General features: G+C 35.8%; 1 protein-coding gene across 3 annotated transcripts in view; it reads left to right on the top strand.

Annotated features, from left to right (window-relative positions):
* The window catches only part of LOC111159391 (ubiquitin specific peptidase 47), a 111544-nt gene that overhangs the window by 82243 nt on the left and 9602 nt on the right, over positions 1-19699 (top strand). For 2 of the 3 annotated variants that reach the window (XM_022521808.1, XM_022521810.1), the window contains exons 12-20: positions 923-1054; positions 1488-1564; positions 2117-2172; positions 4483-4595; positions 6181-6285; positions 8675-8882; positions 11194-11309; positions 13416-13535; positions 15220-15997. In XM_022521808.1, the coding sequence (XP_022377516.1) occupies positions 923-1054; positions 1488-1564; positions 2117-2172; positions 4483-4595; positions 6181-6285; positions 8675-8882; positions 11194-11309; positions 13416-13535; positions 15220-15997 (1705 nt within the window). The remainder of the gene's footprint in view (positions 1-922; positions 1055-1487; positions 1565-2116; positions 2173-4482; positions 4596-6180; positions 6286-8674; positions 8883-11193; positions 11310-13415; positions 13536-15219; positions 15998-19699) is intronic. The other variant, XM_022521809.1, reaches the window with a different exon arrangement.

Here is a 19699-nt window from a genome sequence, read left to right as displayed (position 1 = left end):
GGTTCTAGGGGTTTTTTGGTAGGTGTTCTTTATCAAGTTGAGGAGGTCTTCCTCTTCCTAGTTTGTTGAGAATTTTTATTATGAATGGGTATTGGATTTTGTGACATGCTTTTTTGGAGTCAGTTGATAAGATCATGTAATTTTTCTTCTTCAGTCTGTATTATATAGATTGATTTTCTAATGTTTAGCCCATCTTGAGAGATAACAGATCAGGAGATCACTGTATCACAGATATTACATAAATACATTAGAAGATGTTCTAAACCATTATATCACTCAGCTCTTTTGCAAAGAAAATAGAATTATTTTGCTTGAATAAAAACAGCTGTGTTATTTGGGAGTCCTTGATCTTGCCTGTACATACCAGAACAGTCTTCTATTTAGTACCTGCTTCTAAAATTTCAAACTGTTGGGGTGCCTGGGTGGCTCAGTGGGTTAAACCTCTGCCTTTGGCTCAGGTCATGATCTTCAGGGTCCTGGGATTGAGCCCCGCATCGGGCTCTCCCCACTGAGCAGTAGGAAGCCTTCCCCCTCTCTCTCTGCCTGCCTCTCTGCCTACTTGTGATATCTCGCTCTCTCTGTCAAGAAAATAAAATCTTTAAAATAAATAAATAGATAAAATTTCAAACTATTATTTTCTTTTTACATAAATAACACTGTTTTTCAGATATGCATAGTTCCAGAGGTTATAACATAATTAAAATGTGAAGGAATGCGCTGAATGAAACTGTGATAATATAAAACTATGGATGTAGTGACTTTCCATTTTAATTATCTTAGAGGATACCTTAGCTACCTACAATAGATATCTAGGACAATTAACATGTTATTTTATTGTGTATTAACAGAGAATAGGAAATATACAAATAAGGATTTTATATTTTTCCCCTTCTCTGAGTTACTTTTTTTTTCCCCCCCTTAGAATTCCTTGATCTATGAGCTCTTCTCCGTTATGGTTCATTCAGGGAGTGCTGCTGGTGGCCATTACTATGCTTGTATAAAGTCATTTAGCGATGAACAGTGGTACAGCTTCAATGATCAGCACGTCAGCAGGGTAAGGACAGGTTGCTTAAGATTATTCTCAGAGACAGGAGTACGGGTGTTTCAGATCAACAGCAATGTTTATTAAAAATGGGAGACTTAGTTTGTTTTTCCTTTTCCTTTTCCTTTCAGTAAATTTCCTACTTTATTTTCATTGTTACCTCTTTTGTTTTGTTTTGTTTTGTTTGAGGCTTGCCAGGTGTTTCAAGAGACAGAATAGGAGTTTCTTTTTGTTTTTTTTTTTTCCCTGAGCCGTCATGCGAGCTACCTCGTGAGGAGCACTAGAACTGACTGGCTGGTAGTAGCCACTGATTCTGATTAAATTTTGTGAATTGGTCATTGTATGGCCCATTTAAGTCTGAGGTTAAAAACAGGCTTACTTGTTGACATAGAGATAATGGTGTTATAGATTTTACAGAAAGGTAAATAACATAACAACTTTTTAGATAACCCAAGAGGACATTAAGAAAACACATGGTGGATCTTCAGGAAGCAGAGGATATTACTCAAGTGCTTTTGCAAGGTAAATAACTTCCTAATTTGTACTGTTTATAAATTTAATTACAGCTTCTCAACATTTTTTACCATTAAAGAGATTTAACCCAGGGGTCAGCAAACTATAACCCATGGACCAAACCCTGCCCGCCTCCAGTTTTTGGAAATAAAGTTTTATGGGAACATCGTTAAACTTAAGTATTGTGTGTTTATCTTTTCCCTCAACAACCATTAAGTAACTGCAACACAGACAATATGGCCCAGAAGAAATGTGCTCACTCCTGACTTAACTGTAGTAATTGTTCTAGGATACAGGTTTTTTGAAGACTTAACTGTGTTACCAAGAGGAAATGTGGAATCTTCTCAGAATTCCATCGGGAAGAGCAAAGTAGATTCTCCTTTTGTTTTCTGGAATATTTTAAGTTTGAATCTAAGAAAAGTTACATGGTTTTCTAGTTGTTTGAAACAACAAAAAACTACTTTAAAAAAAAAAATATATATATATATATATTTGGTGCTAGGAAGTGGAACCTTTACAGTCTCCTTTTGTTGACATTAATTTTTTTTATATTTCTACTAGCTCCACAAATGCATATATGCTGATATATAGACTGAAGGATCCAGCACGAAATGCAAGTATGTTAACATGTAGTTATTTGATTTTAATATGTACTAATTTCTTTTGCAAGTTTTGCAAACCCAGAGAACTACTTTTAAATGATAGGACAGTTAAGTTTTTTTATGCCTAGAAAAATTCATTATAAACTCTGTTATGAAATAATACCACGTGGTAAAAACACTTGGAAAAAAGTTGAAATGTTGGGGCGCCTGGGTGGCTCAGTGGGTTAAAGCCTCTGCCTTCGGCTCAGGTCATGGTCCCAGGGTCCTGGGATCGAGCCCCGCATTGGGCTCTCTGCTTAGCAGGGAGCCTTCTTCCTCCTCTCTCTGCCTGCCTCTCTGCCTACTTGTGATCTCTCTCTGTCAAATAAATAAATAAAATCTTTAAAAAAAAAAAAAAAAGTTGAAATGTTTTTTTCATACACTAAGACACAAAACTTACTCTATATAGAAAAATTGGATATTTATTTGCAGTGAGATTATATTCAGTGATAACCCCCAGACGTGTGTAATGATCCTAACTTGCCATCCAAGTGGCCTAGAGCAAGTTATTTAACTTTTCTAAATCTTACTTTCCACATCTGTGAAACAGGGATAGTTACAGTATTTTATAGGATTGTAATGAAAAGTTAAATGAGATAACATATTTTTAGCATTTAGCATCATGTCTAATACATAGTAAAAACTCAAATTTAGCTGTTACTGCTTTTTTTTAATTATAAGTTTTTGGAGTATTTTAGTATGTAAATGCTTTGAATAGGGACCCCAAATGAAGTAAACTTCTGACTTACCACTCTAGAAATGTTTCCAAGAACTAGAATTAATTTTGCTTATTTGCTTAAAAAGCAAATAAAGTTTTATGATTCTAGTGTGCATCCTTTATTATATGTCAATTATATTGAGAACCCCCAAAATAATCCTATATACCAGCATGAGGGTTTGTCTTTCTTTTTCTCTTTTTTACTATTAATTTAAAAAATTGCAGTTCCCCTTTTTTCTTAACACTGACTCCAACTGAAGCAGTATTGTAAATAAGTAGGGTTGTGTGAATGTATCTTTAGATATATACACAGATTATATGTTGCTCACATTCTTTTCCTAATTTTTACAATCATTGCCCTCCCTTGATTTCAACATATTTCCTTTGTTTAGCAACTACCTTACTGTAAAATCTATTTTAGATAGCATAATGTTTTTGTTTACATTTTTGTAAACCCTCATTAGATTGTGAATTCAGTTGGTACAAGGCTTAAGACTTAATTTGTCTTTTCACTAATGATAACCCAGAGTCCAGGGTCTGTCATATAGTGGCTGCTCAGTAGAATTAATGGAGGTGAAAGAAAATTGTAACAAAATCATTTCAGAATAGAGATTTCAGAGTAGTCATTCTGACTTTACAGATAGAGAAACAATACCCCAAAGATTAACTTGTCTAAGGTGTAGGCAGAGTCAGGTTTATAGTTTGTGTATCTGTGGCACCCAGCGTTCGAGATGTTTCTATTAGGACAATAACTCAGTTTTTCTTAATCTGCTCCCCTAAACTGTAGTTTTGTGATGAAGCACCAGAGGGCACTCTGTGTATGATATGGAATATTTTTGCAGTTACAACTCATTTCTAGAATAGTGGATTTTGACTTTCACAGGGATGTGATTTTATATATATATTTCTCCTTATTTAATGCCTAGTAATCATCGGTTTACTAAATAGTGTTAGAATCTCATATTGTCACTTTTAATATTTTGAGTTGCATATAAAATTCTGTAAATAGACGGTACCTAAAGATTGTTTTGAGAACAAAGAAAAGATGAGTATATTAGTAATAATAAATAAATACCATTGTAGTAGTAGCAGTAGCAACAGCATTTATATTACATTTTATTATATCCCAGGTAGTTACTCTGTGGGTTACGTGCTGCTAATAAGCTGAAGAAATTGAGGTCTGGACAAGTAAACTTGCCCTCGGTCACATGGTTTGTTGGTGATAGCACAGTTTGAAATCAGAAATGATTTTATTTCCAAGTTTCAGAGAGGCTTTTCATTCTAGAAGTCTTAATCTACATGTTAGAGTTTTCGTAGAACCAAGAGATAATATGGATTAAATATATGACTTTTTAAAATATGAGGCCTAATCATATGCCATTATGAACTACTTCTTCACCCTTGTCTGGAAGAAGCTGATGTTCCAAGTTGAGAGACTGGTGTAATTGAGATATATTTTGATGAGAACTGTTGTAGAAGTATATACTATGGGCACATAATAGAATAAAATTAAGTAAAGGAAGATCAATTTCCAATGATTCTGTCTTGCCCTGTTTTTATTACAATAGAATTTCTAGAAGTAGATGAATATCCAGAACATATTAAAAACTTGGTGCAGAGAGAAAGAGAATTAGAAGAACAAGAAAAAAGGCAACGAGAAATTGAGCGCAATACATGCAAGGTTAGATTTCATAATTTTACTTTTAATTAAAAAGTGCTGTTGAAGTTTGCTTGACTGCAATTCTCAAAACATACTCATTGGATTGATTCTGTAGACAGTTATGCTATCATGATCGTTAAGCAATGTAACCACCTATATTACTGAGGTGAGGTATGGTTTTATTTTGTGCATTAAAAAGCACTAACATGGGGGGGCGCCTGGGTGGCTCAGTTGGTTAAACCTCTGCCTTCGGCTCGGGTCATGATCCCGGGGTCCTGGGATCGAGCCCTGCATCGGGCTCTCTGCTCGGCGGGAGGCCTGCTTCTCCCTCTCTCTCTGCCTGCCTCTCTGTCTACTTTTGATCTCTCTCTCTGTCAAATAAATAAATAAAATCTTTTTAAAAAAATAAAATAAAATAAGCACTAACATAGCGGCACCTGGGTGGCTCCTTGGGTTAAGCCTCTGCCTTCGGCTTAGGTCGTGATCTCGGTCCTAGGATCAAGCCCTGCATCGGGCTCTCTGCTCAGCAGGGAGCCTGCTTCCTCCTCTCTCTCCCTGCGTGCCTCTCTGCCTACTTGTGATCTCTCTCTCTGTCAAATAAATAAATAAAATCTTTAAAAACAAAACAAAACAAAAAACCCCACTAACATATAGTGATAATACTAATGCTGGTAAGGTTACAATGATATGAACATTGTCACATTCTGCTATAGAATAATAAACTGGTAAAGACCTTATTGCATAGAAACTGAGTAGAATTTATCAAGAGCCTTAAGCAAATTTATGTATTTTTATATAATTCTCTTAAAGAAATACCTAATGAGATAACCATGCATGCTCTAAAAATTTTGACCACAAGGACATTTATCATGATATCTTCCAAATTAGAGAAAAATTTGAAACAACAGTGTATAGCAGTAGAAGAATGATTATTTAAATTGTGATACATGCTTATCAAGAAATGTACAGTTGTTACAATTAATGTTTTTGAATTCTTTTTTTGGGAGAGATCGTCACTGTCAATTACTAAGAAAAATAGACATAGGAGAGAATGATCTCAATTATGTTTTTTAAAAATTACGATATTTGGGGCACCTGGGTAGCTCAGTCATTTAATTGTCTGCCTTTGGCTTAGGTCATGATCCCAGAGTTCCACTTCAGGTTCCCTGCTCAGCAGGGAGTCTGCTTCTCCCTTTCCCTCTGCCTCTCCCCCTGCTCCTCCTCTCTCTCTCTCTCTTTCTCGCTTGCTCACTCTCAAATAAATAAAATCTTTTTTAAAAATTTACAATATTTTATGGTGCCTGGGTGGCTCAATTGATTGAACAGCTTACTGTTAATTTCAGCTCTGGTTGTGATCTCAGGGTTGTGGGATCAAGCTCTGTGTTGGGAGAGTGCTGGAGATTCTCTCTTTCCCTCTGCCCCTTCCCTGCTCTCTTGCTCTTGCTCTCTTACATACTCTCTCTGTCACTCTGTCACCCTCTCTCTAAAAGAAATAAATCTTTTAAAAATTGCAATATTTTGACTATTAGGGGAAAAAATGCTGTGTGCAAAAGAATTATGTTTTGATTCATGACCTGCTGAGGTGATGATATTTTACATTTTCTAGATAAAATTATTCTGTTTGCATCCTGTGAAACAAGTAATGATGGAGAATAAATTGGAGGTTCATAAGGATAAGACATTAAAGGAAGCAGTAGAAATGGCTTATAAGGTATGTTTAATTGCACTGTTGGACAGTATCTACATCTCAGATAACAATATTAACATCTTTTTCAAAATTGTTATTAGCATCAGTAGTAATACAAGCACTTGCAGTCATGTTGATAGCCCATTGATGGCATCCGTCTCTCTCAGAGGTGTAGTTTACACCTCTCCTATGGACCATACTCAGTGGAGTTTGAGAAACTGCTCATTCTGAAAGCCAGTTCAGTTTTGTAGAACAAGAATTAGAAACAAAAATATTTGTTCTTTTCATTCATTTAGAAGTTATGTATTGAGAACCTTCTACAATTTGCAAATATGTTACTGTTTAGATGTTATAAAGTAAATCAGTAGTATATTGAGATTATTTCTCCTAAGACATTAACCATGAGAAGGAAACAGCTTTGCCAGAAGTTAGGGGAGAATATTTTAGTAGAGATGACAACGTATATAAAAACTGAGATGAGGATGTGGCGGGCATGATCAGAAAACTAAAAAAAAGGGACATTGTGTTCAGATTGTCTTGAATGAGAATAGCATAATATCAAATTAGAGACTTTGTATGACTTGTATGAGTAGAAGTTTGCAATTCTAAGAATAATGGGAAGTTGTTAGTGGGTTTTGAAAGTCGAATTGAAAAAAAAAAAGAAAGTCGAATTGAAAGGGAAGCGTTCTTTAATCAGATTGTTCTAAATGTCATCTGTTATACTTAACAAATTAAAAATATTTTTGCCCTTTCCATATAAATATTAACACTGAACTGAAAGTCATTAGAGAAAAAATTGTGTCATTTCATTTATAATTTATATATAGAACCAATGAGAGAACTAAAAATAGTACACAAGATAACAGACATTTCTCAAAGTGTGATCCACATTTGATTGTGTGACTGTTGTAATTAATGCCACTGGTCCTCATTTGAACTGTAAACACTTAAAAGGGTATGGCTCACAATCACATTTCCAATACTTTTACCTGGTATGCAGGAGAATCAAAATTTGGATGGGTATGTGGATAAGTAAATGAATGACCAAACAATAAAATGGATGGATGGTTCTGGATTTACCTTATTAAAAGTAAAAATCCTTTAAAGACAGTGGTGGGCTCCAAGCATCATCTTTGCAAACAGTAGGGAAACCAAATCACACTAAAATGGAGAAAAGATCTTACCTAAACAGTTTTATGATCAGTGATAACACTAATGGTAGTTTATATTCCAGCAGTTTTTAATGCAGGAAGGATAAAAAATGTCTTAAAAATAGGAAGTAAGGGGTGCCTGGGTGGCTCAGTGGGTTAAGCCTCTGCCTTTAGCTCAGGTCATGATCTCAGGGTCCTGGGATTGAGCCCCACATCCGGCTCTCTGCTCAGCAGGGAACCTGCTTCCCCCTCGCCCTCTGTCTGCCTCTCTGCCTACTTGTGACCTCTCTGTCAAATAAATAAATATAATCTTTTAAAAAAAATAGGAAGTAAAAGTTCATAAGTATAAAGAATCAAACAAACAGAAGAGAGAAATAAATCAGTCTTATGTACCAGAAGGAGAGTTCTAACTTTGGGGAGAGTTGGAGAGTTAATAGAGGTCAGTGGGGACACACACCAAGGTTTACTATTTTTCTTGAAAGTCATAATTACAAACCTTAAATAAGTATGAAATACTTTGAAGTAATCCTGTGTGTCTCCAGGCAGTTCATTTTTCACTGAAGAGATGTTGTGTCCAGAGTACACCATCTACCAGTGACATGAGTTAGAGGGAAATTTGTGACAGAAATTCCTGTGCCCTGAGCTGTAGATACTGGGGAGGCTCATCTGGAAAGGGAGCTACCTGCACGGGGCAGCTAGAAGGTTATTCAAAAGCAGGTAGGGCTGCTGTATCCTCTTTAGAATTTGTTTTGTTTTCTCTGTTTATATTTATTTATGTAATTATAAGGAGCTGTGGCCTCTGTGGTGACTCTGTAAGGCATGCTCTCCCTCTACCCTTAGCAAGAGGGTCAGACCCAAACATGTCAGATACCAGTTCTTCTCCAGATTGGATTCATAAACAGAAGCCACATACTCTCATTGGTCATTCTCCCTGAGGTTCCAACGTAACGATTATAGAGCAACAGCTTATATTACATTGATTTTGAGTCCGTCTGAAGTTTAGAATGTTAACTTTCTTTAAAACCAGAAATATCTTTAAAATTTGATGGTGCGTAGTTGTATGATTTGGGGGATAATGAAATAATGGTTACTTAAAAACAGCATTGACGTTGTACCTTTAACTTTGATGTCTTTGAGCTCTGATGCAAATCATAAATCTAGGATTTTATTGTTTGTTTGGGTGTATTGGTAGTGCAATTACACATCAGACTAAAATACCATGCGTATTTTTTTCTCTTTTCTTGGGTGTCATTTTCTTTTAGATGATGGATTTAGAAGAGGTCATACCCATGGATTGCTGTCGCCTTGTTAAATATGACGAGTTTCATGATTATCTTGAACGATCGTATGAAGGAGAAGAAGATACACCTATGGGACTTCTGCTAGGAGGAGTTAAGTCAACATACATGTTTGATCTGCTGTTGGAGACGAGAAAGCCTGATCAAGTTTTCCAATCTTATAAACCTGGAGGTAAAGAATTTTATGGCATTTTGAGTTGTACTGAACTTAAAATTTTCATGAGAAGGTTTTTTGTTAATAGAAATGAATTTAATTTTAAATTTTTATATATTCTTGAGATGCAGAATAATTTTGATAGGTTAAGCAACAAGCTTGTGATTAAGTTCTAGATTACTTTCAAAGAGCTATATACACAAAATTTTTTAAAATAGGGGTTTTTTAAGCTTGTAGTTTTCAGTGGGACTTTCCTCTTTAAGTGCTGAATCATCCTCCTTTCTCTCCTCCTGTTCCCTACTCCTTCTACTTACAGAGGAGATCCTGGTCCCCAAAAAGTATATTCCCATAAAGTCTCAGAAATAGTCTATTTTTCAGAGTCTCCTTGAAGATGTGGTTTCATAAGTATCACTGCCAACACTCTTTATTTTTCTTCATCCTCTCCATTTCTACCGGTCCCAGGGACTTCAGCTTTTTCTGTCTTCATTTAATATATCACATTCCTCAGTATCTTGGGAGTTAACTTTGTTTGAGACTGATCTGGAAAGCAGAATACCATGCCCCTACCTATACCCAGGGTAGGACTTAAAGAGAGTTACATGTCTAAAGTCTTTCAATAATCACTAAATGTAAACGGTAACAAATGAGGGACAAAGTGTTTAAATAATCTTGGAGAATTCTTACTATTGTTGTGACCCTAAATCCCTTGCATCGATTATAATTGGAATTCAGACTTATGTTTTCTACTTTTATTCCTAAAAATTGAACTTACAAAACCTTCTTCTACTCTTCCAAATACCTTTCCTCTGTGGATTCTATATACCTCTCTTTTTAAAAAAATTTTTTTCAAAGCATCTCTTTTCAAAGTACATTAAGTATGGCATTCTTTTAAGGGCTCCATCAGTCAGACTCTGCTCTGTTTGTAAGGAGTTCCTTTGGAGCATTTCCTTGCAGATTATTTTTGGGCTAGATAGCAAAAATTATGATTAAAGTGTAACACAAATCAGGAACGAAACCAATTTTTTTTTTTTAAGATTTTATTTATTTATTTGACAGACAGGGATCACAAGTAGGCAGAGAGGCAGGCAGAGAGAGGAGGAAGCAGGCTCCCTGCTGAGCAGAGAGCCTGATACAGGGCTCGATCCCAGGACCCTGGGATAATGACCTGAGCTGAAGGCAGAGGCCCCAACCCACTGAGCCACCCACGCGCCCCACGAAACCACTTTTTAACAAGAAAACTCTTAAGTCTGTGTGTGGATTGTTAAACTTACAGATAAAGTACTCTGTGCTCATTAGTAATAAAGATTTTAGCAGAATATTTTGTCAGATTTAGATTAGGAACTTAGGGAAAAAACTGAGGATTTATGTATACTTCATAAAAGAAATTAAAACAGTTAAGGCAGAGAATAACCATAGTGTTCGAAGATCATTTGCTTTTCTAGTGACTAAAAGTTTAGTTATATATAATCTGAAAACAGAAGAGGAAGACATAGGGTTATATTGTAATATGAAGAATTTAAGTGAAAAAAAAAACATGTAAACCAAAGCAGTAGAATTTTCTGTAGAATGTAGAGAATATTTTGAAGAGAGGAAGTCTTTAATTATGAACAAGGTCTTGAGTGGTATAATGAAGGTTGTTCAAAAGCAAGTAGGGCTGCTGTGTCCCCTTTAGAATTTGTTTTGCTTTCTCTGTTTATATTTATTTAGTGTTGTGGTTTGGGTTTGTACTTTGGAACTTTGGATATTTTTATTTATTTATTTATTTATTTTTTTAAAGATTTTATTTATTTATTTGACAGAGAGAGAGCTCACAAGTAGACAGAGAGGCAGGCAGAGAGAGAGGAGGGGAAGCAGGCTCCCTGCTGAGCAGAGAGCCCGATGCAGGGCTTGATCCCAGGACCCTGGGATCATGACCTGAGCCGAAGGCAGAGGCTTTAACCCACTGAGCCACCCAGGCGCCCCAGAACTTTGGATATTTTTAATACGCTTGATAAGCTTGACCATATATTACGTTTTACAAGGAAACAAAGCATGTATTTTTAAAAAATCATATTTTGATTGTTGTCACTGTTTTAAAGAGATGTCGAGAGAACATTTTCATAAGCTTCATTTCCATTTCTTTGCAGATGTTTGTAATGTGACAAATTGTGAAAGAGAAATTTTAACTTGTATTATATACATGTATAACATTGTATGTTTACCATCTTGATAATTAGAAAAATGTTATCTTTGCCATCTATTGGAAACACATGAAAAGTGCAGTGCTCATGTGAAAGGTATTTTTGAAAATAACCTGCAGTTATGTTTTTATGTTTTTCAAATGGGACAGAAGTGATGGTGAAAGTTCATGTTGTTGATCTTAAGGCAGAATCTGTAGCTGCTCCTGTCACCGTTCGTGCTTACTTAAATCAAACAGTCACAGAGTTCAAACAACTTATTTCAAAGGTAAGTTTTAAAATTGGCCAATGAGTATTTTTGAGTGCCTGCTCTGTACAAAGCATCATGTGATGGTTTGAGTAAGGTATAGGAACCGATTTTTACTGGCAGGAGGCAAGTTTAGTTAGACGAGAATGACATTTTGAGCGGAAGACATCAATTGACCACAGTATGGAGGTGAGGATGTGTGAGGCAAGTGCACATAGCAAGGGCACATGTGTTTGGCTCTCTGTCAAGTACCTGCCTAGAAAGAAAAGGTGGTTTATTTCATGGAGGGTCTTTAAGTACTAAACACAAAAGGGTGGGCTGTATTTGATGTAGGCAATAGGAAGTAGGATATTTGTTTGTTTTCCTAAGCACAGCAGTGGTATGATGAGAGCTCTGCTGTAGAATGGTTAAGTCTGGTGGCACTAGACTGGTATTCCACATGGTGGAGGGGGAGACAAGAATGTAGATGAGGAAGCTGTTGAAATAACTCAGGTGAAGGCATAGGACCAGAAATGAGAGAAGGTTTAGATTGTTAGGATGATTCTATAAATAGAATATGCCAGACTTTTGATTGGTTGGAGTAAGGCAGGAAGGAGCACAGATGACTTGGGGAGTTGCACGCTTGAGTAACCGCAAAGGCATAATGACCTAGTGATAGAAATAGAAGAGTAGGGTGGGAGAGCAGATTTGACAGGGAAAATGATGAGTTAAATATTGACCACATTCAGTGAGTTAGTGATAAAGAACATAGACTCATTCAGAATTTTTGGGCTGGAAAAGTATGATGAAAACATTCAAATTTCCTTGGACAAAAAGCTAGTCCACTCCAAATAAAATGGTTATACTGTACTCTATAAAACACTGAGCACACAAACATTGGTAAAATTGTTTAGTAATTGTTTAGTGGAAATTGTTCAGTAATAGCAGCAAGAAGTTGATCCATTTTTCAGTCATTCATCTTATGGCAATATTGTCTTTTATCTCATCTGAGGTTTTTTAATGCCTACTTTAACAGGGTTATTGTGAATGTTAATGGAACAAATAAATGTTTCGTTTGTGGGGAAAAAAATGTTAAGTATTATATAAAAGTTGGGTTTAATTATTACTGGTATTAATTATTACTGTGTTAACAAAGAACAACTTCTAACACTTCTGCCTGAGTAATAACTGGGGAGATAAACCGTGTTGTGGAGTTACATTTTACGATTAAATTGCTCATAAAATGGCTACATTAGTGTACTTGCTCTGTATTATAGTTTAATCTAGAGTATGAGCCCTGAGGTAGAATATAAAAGAAACACGTGATGTTCCTTTCCCTGAAAAAAAGCTAGTAATTTTGTTGGGGAGAAATATGTCTCTAGAGAATAAAGGCAGTTACAAAATATTCTGCCAAGAAATGCAGTGGGTAAAGCATAAGTAGACTACCTAAGAATTATCATTAGTTGTATTAAAAACAAATCTTTTTTTGAATTTTATCATTTTTTAAATTAATATAATGTATTATTTGTTTCAGGGGTACAAGTCTTTGATTCATCAGTCTTACACAATTCTCAGCACAAATCATATTTTTAAAACATAAATTTTTTTGTCTGCTCATTTCTTGTGAAATTCCTGTAATGACACCTCAAATTAAGGATATGTAATTTTAGAATAGCTTTAAATTTTATTAATAATATCACTTTATGCAGAAGAAAAATGATTTAGAAAAGTATTAACAACTATTCACACAACACAAAATAACCCATCAAAATTTCGGAAGTTAAACAGGTATTGGCTTGACTTCTACTCGAGAGTTAGCCATTCTGTTTCGTTGGAACCAGATCACCTCATTTACTTTGCAAGTATGAGAGGAATATAATTTTTAGTGAAAAATCATTACCATAAAAATAGTTTGAGAGCATACCTTTGTAAGTGATACTTTGTTCACCTAATTTACAACATAATTAATGGAAAGGACTAAAATTTTTCCACAGATTCTTAAAAATTTTGTAAACCTCTACAAAAATTATTTTCTCTGAATTTTCTTTCTGCTGTTTCTAAGAACTCAGCAGTGTCTCATTGTCCACATTTCCAAGTCAAGCAGAATTATCCTTGCAGTCCTTTTTTATCAGATCACTTCCGTTACAGGCCATCTACTTACCCGCTGAAACAATGCGGATAGTGCTGGAACGCTGCTACAATGATCTGCGTCTTCTCACTGTGCCCAGTAAGACCCTGAAAGCTGAAGGCTTTTTTAGAAGTAACAAGGTACGTCTTTTAGTTTTTCATTATTTTCATGCTGGTAATAATAAAGTTTTATATTTTAAGGCTGGCCTCTAGAGCTATCCACCATTTGTCTTTAATTTACCTTGTGAATTCTCCCATCCTCTCAGTAATTATATTCCTTTGTAATCGCTTATATTGGGCTTCTTTCTGTCCTTCTCAGTCAGTCCTGCTGGTTCTCCTCTGTGTCTTGTTCATGAGCGACCCCAGCCTGTAGTATTCTTTCCCTTCTCCCTACGTTTGTTTTTCAAGCCCCAGATTAGTCCTGCCTCTTTGGTGGAGCCTTAGTGACTATTTCTATCCACACCAGTCATGTCCTCTGAATTCTTGAATTATGAGTTCTGGGAATTATGTTATGTTCATTCTTGAGGTTCTCCTATAAAGCAGTACTTAATGGTGAAAATCAAAGACATGCCTGCTCTAGAGAAGACTGTCATTTTGGGTTCACGCACCATTATTCCCTTTCTCTTCTTATTTATCTCTGATAGAAAAGAGAAAGTTCCATTGATTTGTTTGTACCTCTCGATACCATTCTGTGTTCTGTCATTTATCATTTTTCCTGTGTGTTTATTCCTAATGCCATCAGTTTACTCTAGGTAAATTGTATCCAAAATTTTCCTTATTTGCCATGTTTTGTTTATTGCCTTTTCCAGTCTCATTCATCTTAATGCAGTCTTGAGTCTTTTATCTCACTGAACCTTTTTTAGTGTTGTCATATTAATCCCAATGTGTAACTTTTATTCACCTCTGTTTTCTTTGGATACTTTTGCATGGTGCTTGTGTGTGTGTCATTAAAATCTCTAATCCATCCTAATGCCGCTCTGTGGTGAAAAGTGGAAGGGATCACACTTTATTTTTTTTCTTTAAATGGTCAGCTAATAGTCCTGATTTGTAACTTTTATTGAACTGTTATCAACTCTCATTTGATTTATATAACCACCAGATTATTTGAAAAACATCCCCAGATGAAATGTTCTATAAATAATCTGAATATATATCTCTCAAAGGTGAGAACTTTTTAAAAAACATATCCATAATTATTACATCTAGAAAATTAACAGAAATGCCTTAATATCAATGGATATCTAGTCAATATTCAAATATCCCTGATTATATTGTAAAATTTTTTTCTGATAAGATTTGTTTGTTCAGATAGGATCCAAATGAAGTCCATGATACACCTCTTAAGTTTATTTTAATCTAAAGCTTCCCCCTGTGTTTGTTTCCTTGCCAGTTATTTGCCCTAGAATCAAGTCATTTGTCCATTAGATTTTTTTTTTCTGTAATCTGGATTTTGGTATTGCATTCTCAACATGTCTTTATACATGTTCCTCTATCTGTATTCCTGCTGAACTTGTTTTCCTAATGGGCAAGATACAGAGTACAAAAACATTCTGAAAATGAGCAACCCAGTAAACAAGATACCTGTGTATGTGTCTGTGCATGTGTGTGTCCCATCTGTCTTAGCAGTTTTGTGGCTAGTTGCAGAGACATATGAACATAATGTTAATTTTATTTAGTCTCTGAAAACAGTGCACATTCCCTTTAGAAATGTTATCCCAAATTTTACAATTTATTATGCACGGTCTTGTATTGAGGTGATATTATGAACAAGAATGAATGTCACTAAAATTAATGATGTAATGTTACTCTTTGGCTTACTATTTAGGTGTTTGTTGAAAGTTCTGAGACTTTGGATTACCAGATGGCCTTTACAGACTCTCATTTGTGGAAACTCCTGGATCGTCATGCAAATACGATCAGATTATTTGTTTTGTTACCTGAACAGTCCCCAGGATCTTATTCCAAAAGGACAGCATGCCAGAAAGCTGGGGGCGATTCTGGTAATGTGGAAGATGACTGTGAAAGAGTTAAAGGACCTGTGGGGAGCCTAAAGTCTGTGGAAGCTATTCTAGAAGAAAGCACTGAAAAACTCAAAAGCTTGTCACTACAGCAGCAGCAAGATGGAGATAATGGGGACAGCAGCAAAAGTACTGAGACAAGTGAATTTGAAAACATAGAATCACCTCTCAATGAGAGGGACTCTTCAGCATCAGTGGACAATAGAGAACTTGAACAGCACATTCAGACTTCTGATCCTGAAAATTTTCAGTCTGAAGAACGGTCAGACTCAGATGTGAATAATGACAGGAGTACAAGTTCAGTGGACAGTGACATTCTTAGCTCCAGTCATAGCAGTGACACTTTGTGCAATGCAGATAATGCTCAGATTCCTTTGGCTAATGGACTTGACTCTCATAGCATCACGAGTAGTAGAAGAACTAAAGCAAATGAAGGGAAAAAAGAGACATGGGACACAGCAGAAGAAGACTCTGGAACTGATAGTGAATACGATGAGAGTGGCAAGAGCAGGGGAGAAATACAGTACATGTATTTCAAAGCAGAACCCTATGCTGCAGACGAAGGTTCTGGGGAAGGACATAAATGTATGTACTTAGAAAGAAAAAGGCTTCTTGAAACAGCACCAATTGTTTTCTCAGTTTATTTAAATTTTTAGTTAAAAGAATCAGCTAAGAGGTACTTTGTTCTAAGACCACCCGTAACTTCCTGGATTATAAAAATGTCCTCTGTTGCCTTTGCTTTCATTTTAGGTGCAGTTATAGTAGCAAGTGTTCTTGGACTTCTGCAACACATCAGACCTGTGACAGCAGTGATGTCACAGCTTTGGGGATGATAAAGTGAAAAAGAGAAAGGAATTAAGAATTTTTTAAAGGAAAGAATTATGATAGAAGCACTAAGTAAAAAATTAAAGAATAGCTTAAAAAGTAAATAATAATACCAAAAAGAAAAAGAAAGGACCAGACACTAGAAAATTTGGTTTACAGCACAGGAAAATTTTTTATTTGTGCATTCTCTTTTTTCTTTATCCTGCAATGCAGATAACTCCCTTCCAACACCCCCTAAATAGTCCGTAAGTAACTGGGAAAGTAAGGAAAGAGAAAGGGGCTTTTTTTTTTTTAAGTTGATACTTTGGGGAAAAAAAGTTGATACTATGAAATAAGCTCTAGGCAGAGTATAAACTAGAAATTCTCAATTGTATAATCACAAAAAGATTAAAGAGATCTGTCAGTTTGGGCTTTGGGAGAGGCAACAACAACAAAAACACCGGCATTGAAATAAAACAACTTTTATAAAGCATCAGACTACAAACAACCAGAGAATTAGCAGGACAACCAGGTTTAATATACAGAATTTTTCTTTAGGTTTATTATAAGGGATAGCTCAAAAAAGCTAAATACTTTGCATTAGTCTTTAACAATGCAAACATTAATATTACCCCTTATATTTTTATATTTTAGTTTTCAAAATACTTGTTTGTTCTCACTTGAAGCTTATCTGAGATTAATAAAGCAAATATTGATATTCTCATTTGACTGGTAAGAAAACTGAAGCTCATAGAGGATGAATGACTTGCCCAAAAGTACATGTATAGCTAGTAAGTAGCAGAACCATTACTAGAATTTAAGTCTGAATTGTATACCTTTGCTCCATTACCTCTGTGACAGTGGGAGCGGAGTCCCCCCTCTTTATCCATCTGTTGATACACCCACCCAATTAATATTCCTGGATCCGTTCAAGATTCCAGTCCCTATGTAGATTTTAGAAGTAAGGATGACAAAGATAAAGCCTTATGTCTCATCTGGTGGGAGAAGACACAACCAGTATGAAAGTTAAGTGCTATGATGCTGATAGTCTCAAAATTTAGTCTTTTAAAAGTGGTAGAAATTTTGGAATTAGTTGTAAAAATACATAAATTGTGTTTTTAACTAGTTCCAAATAATAGCAAAGCCATGTGACATCCATATACATATCTTGCAGAAACTCAAGTGGGAAAATATGGATTGGTGAGCCACATTGGAGACAGAAACTCTGTACTAATGCTTTAACGTCCTGTGGAGTTTTTACTTCATAAGGCTCACTAACTTACTTTATTTCATTTAGTTCTCTACAACTGTGTGAAATTGATAATGTTAGATACTTTCACTGATGAAGAAGCTGGCTCAGACTGGCTAAAATAATTTGCCAGAGGTCACACAGCTAGTGGGTCTCATTGCTGGGATCAAACTCATGTATTCTGACTGTAAGCCTGATATGCATTCCTCTACCTCGTAGCTATTACCACTGCCCCTTACTTTCCTCATATCGTGGTAAAGGAAGAATAGCTAGTAGCTTCTGTTATTTGGTTTCTTACCACCCTCAACCCTTCTAGGGTACTGGAAAAATGTGAAGTAGCTCCTCTTTAGGGAAAGGTTAGAAATTTCTTTTAAGTGGTTTGTTTTATAATGATGTGCTGGATATTTGATTGCATGAGAGTCTCAACCTTAAGTATTTAATGGCAATACTTAGAATTATGGTCTGAGGAGTCTCATTCCACCTTTTTGGAAATTTGCAGTGGACTAATTTGCTAGCATCTATTGAAATAGTAAACATGATCAAGAGAACCCATTTCCTACGGTTTATTTCACCTTTCAGAAGCCATGCAGAAGGCTTGTTTGTCTTTGAAAAGAAAAAGTGAAAACCATGGAAACTGGCATAGAAGGAGAAGAGTGGGGATATTAGCCAGCAGCCAGGTGTTTCAGGAGTCTGTACTAAGTAAGGCTGGTTCATCACAGTTCCTCAGTGATGTGAACGTGGGTGTCTGGGTAACGTGGATAATGAATATAATACGGATTGCAGAGGGATGAAATGGCAAGGCATCATAGACAAAGGAAGAACTTGATACCTGAAGAATAACATTCTGTGTATAGTATAGGCAATTGATTTAGGTAATAACTGAAACACAATCTGTTTTAATCCGGGAATTGTTTCAGGGAGTGATTATAGACCTTTCTCGGAAAATCCTGTTCCACTGTGACCTAGTTGCTGTCTGCAAACATTCAGGTATAGACAGGGAGTTCAAAGTCATAAAAACGGCACTGCATTTGCACTGAAAAGTTCTTTGTACAATTTTGGTTACTGCCTCATTCAAGAAATACATTTAAAAAAAAAAATACGTAAAGAAAAAGAAAAAACATAAAGCTATTTTGAGGTTGCACTGTGAAGAGACTGAACTCTTCCATTTGAAGAGGTAAATGGGAAAAATGGTATGATGGTAATCTCTAAATTATAGTTAGAGCCAATCAATGAAGCCATCCATTTTGGCCAGGGCTGTGTTAAGCATTTTACATATACTGACCCCAAAGCACATAAGGTTATAAAGACTCTTGTCTCCATTTTATAATAGAGATAACTGAAGTACAGAGAAGTTAAATCAGAGTCACAAATCTGATGTAGGAGGAGGCGGGAATTCATTCAGGCCAGGCTGTTTCTCTGCAGAACCACTTGGTCCTAATCACCATATTGGACTCTATCAGTAACCAGCGAACACTTGTGTCTTCCCATGATACATTACTACAAGTTATCACAGAAACCGAAATGGCAGTAGTAGCTGCTTATTTGAGCAATGATTTAGAATTTGCTACATTTGTCATGACAGCAGTGAGACTGGTGTAATGATCCCATGAGAAAACTGAGGCTCAGAGACGTTGGATGACTTACTGATAGCCATTTATTAAGCAACAGTAGCAAAGCTGAAACCTACTCCTTGGTGTCTGATTTCTAATCAACTAATTTTTTCATTATACGCTTCTTAAGAAATGTTGCACCTTCTGGGTAGTATAAATAGAGGCTTATTTGCCAAAAGCTGGATTATTAACATTCAGGGGCACTCCTTAAAGTTTAGAAATGGACGTTTTAAAAAAATTAAATGCTGCCTGAAAAGGTGTATATAACAAGAAAGTTCATCACAGTGTTTCTATTACAGTTCATACTTGCCACCTTTTCTATAGTGGATCTGAATCTTACAACCAGGAAAACAGTAAATGAACATTAATTTATTCAAAAAAGTCCACTCAAAGTGAATCGACCCAAAAGTTGAGACGACCTGAGAACATAAGCCAGCCTTGTTTTAGGGTCTCATCCTTGACTAGTGATGTAAGTTTCATAGAAAACCAAAGCCTACCCTAGAGAGAGGCTTAAGAGTTTATGGCTCTGGAGGACCCAGGGCCCCACGGCAGCAGGTAGCTTGTGTATTCTGTACTGCCTATTGTAAGAGACAGAAAAATGAGTGAAGCTGTTGTTCTTTTAAG

This window comes from Enhydra lutris, unplaced genomic scaffold (assembly GCF_002288905.1).
Source record: "Enhydra lutris kenyoni isolate GAN:26980312 unplaced genomic scaffold, ASM228890v2 scaffoldscaffold68, whole genome shotgun sequence".
Classification (NCBI taxonomy): domain Eukaryota; kingdom Metazoa; phylum Chordata; class Mammalia; order Carnivora; family Mustelidae; genus Enhydra; species Enhydra lutris.
The sequence above is the reverse complement of the archived record's forward strand: the minus strand, read 5'-3'. Positions and strand labels throughout refer to the sequence as shown.